The following is a 10,581-nucleotide window of genomic DNA, read 5'->3' as shown; positions in this document are numbered from 1 at the left end:
TTAATGGCACAGTCGTTCTTTGGTGGTGAAATGGCTGACGTTAGCTAGCAGGTTAGCTATTACGTTTTGCTAAATTACTCACAAAGTAATGTTTTTAGTACTGTTTTTATAGACTTGTAAGAAAATGTCTTCCACCAACATGACAGTGGAACTTTGGTTTTTAGTTTGTCCTTTTTGAAGTGACTGTAATGTGCCAAAAGGCACTTGGAAGATCTTTCTCTATAAACTTTAAAAAAAAATTTTTTTTTTTACATCCACTCGATTTAGCCTCCATTCAGTCATTCTCAAATTGCAGTATGAGTACCATTAGTACGTGGTACTTGTTCCCTCTAGTGGTGTGCAAAAGAATCCTTGCCTCTGTACTGTTACTGTGGAGTTGTATTTACATTAGCATTTAATATTTATGGCGATGGTACATTGTCATCCTTGTGGCGTTAGCAATAAATTTTCTGAATTTAGCCATGATTTTTTGCTCTGTAGCTCACCATGTCTCTCTTGCTCTCAACCACGCCCCTACTGTTGCCATCTGGTATCGATTTATCATACTAAAATCCTTCCCAAACCTTAGATACTTATTCTGTAGCTGCGCCAAACCCTCGATTACAGTTTTATTTAAAAAAACAACAACAACAAAAAACAACTGAAAACGTATTAATACATTTTTGGCCCTAAACGGTTGGGTTTATGAAAACGTATTAATACGTCTTTGGCACTAAATGAGTTCTGTTTTTGTTTTTCCTCATTCATTGAAGGGCAGTGCCAATATTCAAACTGCATGTTACAGTGGTTTTCAGTAGTGTTGAATTCAATTTTTTAGGAATAAAACCTGTCTCGTTTTTTAACATTTAGGCCTACTAAAATACTTTGTTGGCCATTGTGGACTTGTTTTTTTTTTAGGTAATTTGAGAACCACTGTTCTATGGGTAGCGGTAAATCTGGCGACACAACCCCAAACAAGTTTTTATCGTTTCAGTTCACGTTAGTGGTAGCCAAATGCTTAAAGCAAAGGTTTTCAGATTTTAAAGCATACAAGAGCTCCTGTTCTACAGATGCCGCGAAGCACTTTAATCCTACACGTTAGTTAATGGCATCTAAAAGGTGTTAAAATGTATCTAAAAAGGTATTAACCTCAGCTAACATAGCCATGCTAGGCTAACAGCTTGACAGAAGCCATCGTGTTTTGTGTAGCGGTTTCTCTAACATGAAAAAAACAAACACCACAAAAATCCCAAAAAGGTAAAATGTTTTACTTGCATCTTTTAGGAACATCAGCATTTGTGTATTGACCCAAGGCGATGCAGTTATTTCATTACACCGCGCATGCCTAGTTGGTTGGAAAAGGCACAATCCACTTATCCTCCTCACAGACAGGGAAAAGGTTACAAAAAAAATTCACAATTTGCTCATTAAGCAGCTCGACTAAAATGTCCAAAGTTAATCAACAACATTGCAAGGTTTTCTAGTCTTGCATACAATTTGGTATGTATAGAGGAGGTTTTAGACCATTTCATTTGTACATATTCAATATGTGCACACCTGGAATTAACATCTACGTCATATAAAACAATATTTAAATTTGGAATAACCTTTGGACATTACTATTGACTAAAGATGACAAGCATTTCATCTTTGGTTTAAAAATATTAATTGATTGCTTCAAAAAAGGCAGTAGTTATAGACACAGTGATCAGTAGTAGGAACTTAAAATGAACTGCAGTCAAACAAAATGTATTAAGAGCATTAGGAAAAATAAACTCTTCCTCCAGTGATACGTTGAAAGAATGAAAGATGGTTATGCATTTAAAAGAAAGTAAAAGCTGTGACTTTACTTTGACTCATAAAAGAATAGTACAATATATATTACGTATATTTCACAATAAAATCTCTACATCAAAGTCCTGTTAATAATTTAGGTATGAAAACCATTAGTATATATATATATATATATATATATATATATATAAATAAAAGCACAAATATTTCTAGAATTTTATTTAAGGCAAGAGTGGGTGACGGTGGACAGGGGGTTTGGGCTATTTGCTGGATTTCTCCACTTGTTTTTGCATGTCAGCTCTGTCCTGAAGCTTATAGTCCTCCAGGATGGCCTGCGCCGTTTTCTTGCCCGTCCGCTTCACCACCGCTTTGACGCCCAAGTTGTCGATGTTGAAGGCGGTGACGCCCACGTTGATGGCAGAGTTGACGGCGTTGTCTGTGGCCTGCCCGGCCGCCGCGCCGTACCTTGTGATTGGGCAAGGGGGAGCGATGTTAAGATTGGAGACAAGGTAAAAGGAGGGACACAGAAAGGAATTAATATGCAAAGATGCCATGCTGAGAGTGACTGGGAAAAAGTCAGCAGTGTGGTCATCCCCTCTCTCTGTCCCTTGTTGCCATGGTAATAAAGCACTACTCGGCATTGGCCCCACATTCGAGGGGGCGAGGTGAACCTCTTAAACCTTGGGGTATTTTTTTTGTCAAAAGCTTGTCAGTGACATCTTAAGACAAACTGTTTTAAAGTGTGTGTGTGTGTGTGGGGGGGGGGGGGGGGCATGTCTCTTGTAAGCCTATTTAATGTACAGTATCTCCAGCACCTTTTATTATGATAAATTGCATTTATTTGAATGTTTATGTACTTACAATAAATGTCTGTTGTATTCAAAAAGGGGATACATTTGTGCTATAAATAATCAATTTAGCAGCAGAGGAATAAGAACTTAAGGAAAAACCTCAAATGTTGCCAGTTTCTTTAGTAGTCTTTTAATCTGCCTGATTAACAAAATAAATACTCCACCCAAGAATAATCACTCCACAATTTAGCCTTTCATAACTTAAGACAATTTAAGGCACTTTATCTCTTTTCACAAATTTATATACTGATCTCAAACATCATCGTGTCATTATCACTTGGAATGTATAGCGTTCTTGCCAAGGCTGAGAGAAGAAAGCTAAAGTAGCACCGATGTACCACAAAGAGGGAAAGTGTGATTTGGTATTGACTAGACAGGCTGGTGTCATGCTTGTCATAGTTAGTGCGAAGAGTTCGTTAAATAGCTGCGTTTTTGATGGTGAACATCATCACTTGTTGCTGTTAGGTGGGTCAAAGAGGTTTTGAAGGCCCCTAAATCTGCAAGGCAAATTGAAGACGGTAGGAAAAATGTGAGCACCGCACAAAACACACAACACACCCACACAGTCATGTACCAGCAGGAATGATGGGAGAAGATTAAGAGCGAATGACCTACTTGTGTTTCACCGTGGTGACCGTCTCGGAGGCCACGCTCGTTGTGATGTTCTTGGCCGCCACTTCCAAACCCGTCCACATGGTGGCGAATCCTGGCCAACAAACAAGAACAATCCAGCTGAAGTTACTGGCTATGTTCTGAATCACTATGTAGTATCCCCAAGATATGGCCCTCAACTTATCGTAGTCATCACCTCAGGAGATGAAGGAAACACCTACCTCTGCTGGCACAAATTGGAATAACTGAATGCTTGTTGCACACTGTGTCTATTTGAAGGAGACTATCCTGTGAGAGATATTTCTCCCTAAAGTTCATGTAGCTGTAATCATATTAAAGGGGACATAATATGAAACTCGACTTTATAATTGCTTGGATGGAAAGAGTTGGGTCTCTGGAGTGACTGCCACCCATTAACTGTGAATTACAAAACCAAGTACAGGAAATCTGCCCATTTCAGAAAGTATCAATAACAAAACAATGTTAAAAATAAAATTACATAATAACCAAATTCAGAGTTTCTTCGCCCATGACATGATCAGCGAGGCTGGGCGAAGATGAGAGCCACTTTCAAGCAATAGTTGCAGTCTGGCCACTGAACTCCACACGATCATGCAGAAACAGAACCCCTCACTGGTGCCACATCCCTGCTATCATGTAAAAGCCAAAAAAATAAGCACAGCTGCACATACTGGCTCGTTGAAATTGCCAAAGCGGTGTTGTTGGGAGGGGGTGTTTGGCTCGTAGTTCGCATTTAGAATGCTTTTCTGACACACCTCATATGTCTCCTTTAAATAATGATGTGTGGGCACTAGGCTACCTTGCACTCCACTGGCAGCCACCACCATGGCCCCGTCGATATTGGAGCGCCCGTCCTTGTCTTTGCGCATGGACTCTGGAATGAGCTTGCCTCCGTGCTTCTTGACATGCGGCGCCAGCTCCCGACCCACACAGCCGGCCACAGCGCACACGCCATCCACTGCAGTGACACAGCAGTCAGTCAGTCAGAGGAAGGAGGGAAGAGGGAGAAGAAAAAAAAAAAAAAAAAAAAACGACGACGACAGCGAAACATGCTGATGATGCGGGTGCGCTCACCTAGAAACTGGCTGACTTTGACAGCCCCGCCCGTGGCCTGCTTGGCAACGTGGAGGCCTTTGGTGACGGTGGGGCTGACGTGCGCCGGCTTGTCTTCCGGCGTGATGTGCTCTCGCAGTTTGGACGCCCCCTTGTGAATGGCCTTGCCCGTGAACTCGGCTCCTTTGACCAGACCCCAACTCAACCAGGATGCGCCTGAGGGAAAATTCATCACCTGAGCCAAACCACCCATTCCAAGTTTGGACGCAATGTGTGGAAGGCGGTAGTTGAAATATAAAGACAAATAATAAATTTGAATTTGAATTTTTTGTATATATACTGTAATATACATTACACAGACTCAATAGTTAACTATTTAGATTTTATTTGTTATTATTTTGCTTACAGCTAACGAAAACCCACATTTTACCCTTTCCAAGAAATTAAAATGTTACAAAAGAAATAGTACAAAAATACTTAAATACGGAAATGAGGCTAGAATTGGCCTTCTGAAAAGTATTTTCTTGTGTGGAATGAATTATGTTTAATTTATGAGTTTCACTTTTGGAATTGCAATGCTGACATACAATCAACTCTCCTACAGTATTGTGAAATGCACCTGTATTTGTGCCTGTGGCGTGAAATTAGGTTCGGTAACTTTTGTTGTACCTGAGGGTAGATTTGTTTGCAGTGAATTGGCTGCTTACAAATACGCAGACATCATTTAAACCGCAAGTGAAATAAAAGGACAGTGACATAACAATGATTGGACGTATCCACGGGGGTCTCCTCATGCAAACTCTTTTTTGACTATATTATTTAACTAATTGTCATTTTCTTTTTAATTTGTCATTCTTTTGACATCAAATTTAACAAAATATTAATAAAGTATCATTTCTAATAAGGATCCTGCCACGAGTCATTTGAAGTGTTTGTTGAGTCACACATTAAGAAGAAAGATTTCCTCCATTGTTGTCCTTCCTCTTTGTTGAATTAATTGGTACTTCACATTGTATTGTCAGTCACGCTACGATGTCACATTGTTTAAGCTGACGCATTCGTCGCCATCCGGAAATACAAAATTTACCACAATGACCTCACCTGTCAGGATCCCGTTGGCCACCTTCTCGCTCCACACGGGCAGATTTTTGTCGTCCGCCGCCGCTGCTGTCGCCTCCTCAGTCGGCTCCTCCACGGGTGTCGCGATGGACACTTTGTTGCTGAGATTCACGTGCTCGGCGGCCTCGTCTGCGTCCTGATGAAACAAACACATGGCACGGCTAAAACCTCAAGACAGCTCGACATTTCGTCTCCTTGTAACACTGCCTCAATAACAGCTCCTCTCATGAAGCGGCACAACTTGTCACAAAGCCGCAATTGTTAACAAATAAAACAGCTTCCCTTTGTCCCTCAAATCTCCTACTTGAAGAAAGAGAAAAGCGCCTACTCGCTGACACGGGATCAGCTCCATGGACGGAGAACTGTCACATCAAAAATGATCTTGTGTGGCGGCCGACTCTTTCGGCTCGTTCCAACAGCTGCTGATAAGAGCATTAGCGCAGTTTTAATGCTCAAATCCTGACAATGCTGAGGCAGGGTGAACAGGCTGGCTCACACCTCAACACAAATTGTCAAAAGTGTGCTGAGTGAGACTGCAGAGACTCCATTTCAAGAGATTACCTGACGGAATTTTTTCCCACAATTTAAAACAGTTCCCTGGTGTCTTAATAACATCTCGGTGTCATGCCTTTGTCAAAACATCCTAAGCAACAAGAATTATAGCACACTTGGTCCTTTTTTCCCCCCAAATCTCGCTAACCTCTGCCTGTTTTGAGGCGGCGGTCCTGTGAGGCCAACACTGAGTTACCATGACAACTGGAGGTGGAGCTAGGCGGTTGCGACGAAGCCTGAGCTAATGCTTGCAGAAGCTGCAGCCCAGAGGGGAAAAAAGCAAACCCCCGTAACAGTAAACGCATGGATTGTAATTTCACTCGTGAAGGCAGCACTTCTATACAAAGCAACCGGATTACACTTTTTTTCCTCAATTAGTGTGCATGTGGTGCATCCAAAAAACACACTAGCAAACAAATAGTGACATCATTCTTGTAATAATAGTCTTGTTGTTCTAAAAAGACAATTCATGTCAGATTTACAATCATAGAAGTTTTAAATAGCCCAAAGCTAAGGTAGCGAGGAGTAATTGTGTTACTGGCAGCGGCGGTGCCCATATGTAGGCGGGCACTTATGACATAATTTATTGCAAATTATTTTCCAAGTACACCAAGCAGACCCCCCGGAAACCCACCACGGCGATGGAGTACCTGCACTCTGAGGTCTGTCATCTGAGCCAGCAGATCCCGGAACAGCTCTCGGTCAGCGGCGGGCAGCTCGGAGGATAGGACCACGCCCACAAAGTGGCCTGGCGTCGGCGCCATCATGTCGGGGAACATAAACACGCCGGTGTTGCACAGCAAGGCCGGCGAGTTCGCCGCCATGAGCGGGTACAGCCAGTCGCACACCTGCCAGGAGAAAATCTATTAACTGCAGTGGTGGGAAGTAACCAAGTGCAAATACTTCGTAATGATCTCCCCCCCCTTTTTTTTTTTCAGTATGAGCTAAATTAATAAGAGGTAAACTATTTTTGTGGGCAGGGAAGTTTATTTTTTGTTGTAGTGCCAAGTTATCAATATGGTTGTTGAATACAAACGAATGGCATCACAGCGCGCGTCCTTATTATACACACCAACTTTCACTCATGGGACTCACCGCTGTGATGGCATCCACCGCTACGAAGCACCTGGGAATTTCCCTCTTAAAATATATATATATATATATATATATATATATATATATAGTCAATCATCCACCCCATCACTAGAAACGACGATCTCAGTGGTTTATTGCATAGCAGTGCAGTATTACAGTACAAATTGATTTATGTTAAGATCCCATCTGCCGCTTCACAGGCTGAAGTCCTGATTGTTTAGTAACTTAATTACATCATAGTCAGACAGCTCACATGACATGTGAACACAGGACACATAATTAGGTCTACCCGCACACTAATGAGACATGACCGACAATTCACGTAACCTGGTGAAAATGTTTTAAGGGCCTGAATTACGACTCTCCCCCAAACTCACTCAGCAGCGCCACGTGGAAAGTCTGAAAAATAAGTCCCCCCGACATATGACGCATGAAAAAGTTACAAGGACATTTTCACGAAAATTGAACAGGAAGTCTACCATCTTGGTTTAAGGCAGCCATTTTGGGAAAATTCCAGTGCTTTTCCAAACACCAACTAGGGAATCCTAGATAGATGGATGACACTTAATTGCTAAAAAGCTTTTTTAGCCCACTTTGCATCAGAGCAAAGTGGCACACTAATACACCAGATGGAGATATCACTGTGTGTGGGGCAGCTGGTTACCACCACCTACAGGCCTGGAGGGGAACAGCAGCAGCCAACAACAACATTCATATTTCCCAATAAAAGCGTGTGGGTCAAAGAGGAACCCATTACATTTTGGTGCAGATCAAGGGATTTATTTTCATTTTTCGGAGTTACGGACCACTTGCATCGGGGCTAAGTGGGACAGTGATGAAGATGGTGGGGGGGAAAAAAAACACAGCTCTCCATGTACTGCCACCTACAGGACTGGATGATTTTTGGCCAATTTGTTTGCACTGGTTGTACTATACAAGTGAAAGCTCCAAGGCCATTCTGGTGAGTTTTCATAATATTAGACGCTCCTTTACATCAGAATTACCTGCAGAAATGCTGGTGGTCTGCCAGGCGTTGTATCAGGGTGCTCATTGGTGAACCTGATCAGCCGCAGGTAGCCCGGGTACGACGGGGCGCTCACGTGCCCATCGGGGGTCACAAAGAATATCTGCACCCCTTGTGGGATGCACAGCAGCTCCTCGGCATCCTCGCCCATGCTCTGCGGGGACGACGCCGTGCTGGACGTCCGGCTATAGAAGTCGTCGCCCACCAGCGACAGCTCACCTGACTCGGTCCCGTACGATATAGAGAGGTGGCCTTCGGCCGCTTGCGGGGAGTACGCCGGTGGCTGGTCCCCGAGAGCCACAGCGCTGCATACAGGCGTACCTCCAGGGGGTCCCTTTGCTTGTTTAATCTTTGGCAGGGAGTTGTGGGTAGATGGCGGTCTCAGTGGTGGCGGTCTCCAGCACAACGAGGCGCGTGGTGATGTTCTCCAGGGTCTCCTGCATCTTCTGCTGCATCTCCCGGGCTGACTCCCAGGAGCTGCCGCCGCACTCGCCCCCCTGCGAGGGCACGCTAATGCCCCTGAGGAGGTGCTTCCGTCCCTTCCTGTAAAGCTCCAGCGCCTGATGCTTGTCTCCTGCTTCGTCAGCCGTCAGTGCTTGGTTGATGCACTCAAAGGCCCTCTTGTAGCCATCTTTGATCACCTCAAGTCTTGCATTGTTGAATGCATCCTCTTTCGCCTTTTCCATGTCCTCTGAAATAAGACGCATCCAGAAATCGGGTAAGGACAGACATAGACCGGTCACAGCGTTTACCATAGGTTAATTATTTTAATTTTTTTTAAAAAACCTAGTAATATATATGTTAGTAATATATTTTATTGACATATACCTCCCAAACTTTTTTAAACTACAGTCACATTGGCTGCTATGCACATGTCAGCTGTTACACGATTAACATAAAATATCTAAGATACAACAAAGTCTGCTTGACTTTAGGACTTTTAACTACGAGGGATTAGCTGACAGATTTGTGTTTAGCTAGTTAGCGTTAGCTACCCGTTAGATCGTAACGGTGTTAACTTACTTCTTAACGCAGCAGCCAGTTATCTTACACCACGGCGAACGTTTTAACGTGTATCAATACGCACCACGAATGTCACTCCCCGTGGGTTAAAATGAATAAATGTGGACCCTGACCCAATAAGACAAAAACCGTTGTGACGCAATTGAACTATCCAGCGACGCCACCTTTTAATCTACTACACTCGAGATGACATTTTATTGTGACCGGTTTTGAACCGGAAATGTCAGCACTGTAGCTCAGAAATAATTGTATTCAAAGACTAGTTGCTCTAAGTTGAAGTTCTACTACTAAATTGCACCCAGAACCATCATTGATACATTTTACATTACATTAAGACGCGACATATGGATATTATTAGCCATTCCGAGTAAAATCGACGTAAACAATGAGCACATTAATATGTGGGTTGGTAGCGGAAGTCAAAACTCGCATGGTGACGCTGAGGCTAACTTGACTATTACAATCAATGCTGTTTCCTGGCTTTCACCGCAAGATGGCAATGAACGAGCACTCGTGATTGTAAACGTGTCTGCGTAATTAAATGCAATTTTGCCAATTTATTCGAATATAGACAGCAATAGTCAACATTTAGCCATTGGATGGGCGGGGACGCTAACACTGAACGAAGAAATTGTTCCTTAGTTACAAGGTGCGACGACACTAACTGCAGGTCAAGAATGTGCCAATAATGGGTGTTTCATGTTCAAAAGTGCGAATAAATATCACAAATTTGATATTGTTTACGCAGCCGAGCTATCATTGATAGTTGCCAATGTCGCCGGTAAGTTTCTGAAGAAATACACAATATAGAAACACAATATATATATATATATATATATATATATATATATATATATATATATGTGTGTGTATATATATGTATTTATATATATATATATATATGTATATATATATATATATATATATTTAATTTATTTTATTTTATGTTGACAAAATGTTGTATAAAACAGTGAAACTGCCAATTGTATTATTTAAACAAGAAAAAAAAAAGTATTGCCAAAGTTGCCACTGAGTACTGACGCTCAAAGCCACTAGAGGGCGCTAAACGTCAACTCAAATGCAAAGCTGTGGATTAGGGGCAAATGTATTGTCCGCTTGTTTTTCCTTCCCCCTGATCAAAAAACAATTATTGCCCTTGTATATTTCCAGCATTAAGCATGGAAGCTATTAGGTCTACGTATAATGACCATGATGTTATTTATGATCAGCATCGTGGGCGCCGAATCCCTGTAGTTAAAAAAAAAAAAAAAAAAAAAACAACCTTCGTAAATCTTCTATTATTTGTTTGGCTTTTAATCATTTTTCACCAATGCCAACGCACAATGGAAAACCTTCGTTCTCGTTAGGCTAATGTAGTTTTATATTTTTCTTCAACGCACATTGCATGCTAGCATTTGAACTTGTATCAACCCTCCTTTTTGTTTGTTTTTCTCTTTG

General features: G+C 42.1%; 1 protein-coding gene across 1 annotated transcript; it reads right to left on the bottom strand.

The window, feature by feature from the left end:
• Positions 1 to 1,226: 1,226 nt before the first annotated feature.
• On the bottom strand, positions 1,227 to 9,308 carry spartb (spartin b). The gene is given in 9 exon segments (XM_061682446.1): positions 1,227 to 2,238; positions 3,240 to 3,330; positions 4,057 to 4,215; positions 4,332 to 4,526; positions 5,412 to 5,565; positions 6,632 to 6,829; positions 8,081 to 8,447; positions 8,449 to 8,791; positions 9,188 to 9,308. Coding segments are annotated over 8 exon segments (1,707 nt in total). The 5' UTR covers positions 8,787 to 8,791; positions 9,188 to 9,308; the 3' UTR covers positions 1,227 to 2,033.
• Positions 9,309 to 10,581: the final 1,273 nt, after the last annotated feature.

The sequence above is a fragment of the Phycodurus eques genome, chromosome 7, assembly GCF_024500275.1.
Source record: "Phycodurus eques isolate BA_2022a chromosome 7, UOR_Pequ_1.1, whole genome shotgun sequence".
In the NCBI taxonomy this organism is placed as follows: Eukaryota; Metazoa; Chordata; class Actinopteri; order Syngnathiformes; family Syngnathidae; genus Phycodurus; species Phycodurus eques.
Note: the sequence above shows the minus strand (reverse complement) of the source record. Positions and strands in the feature narration are given on the sequence as shown.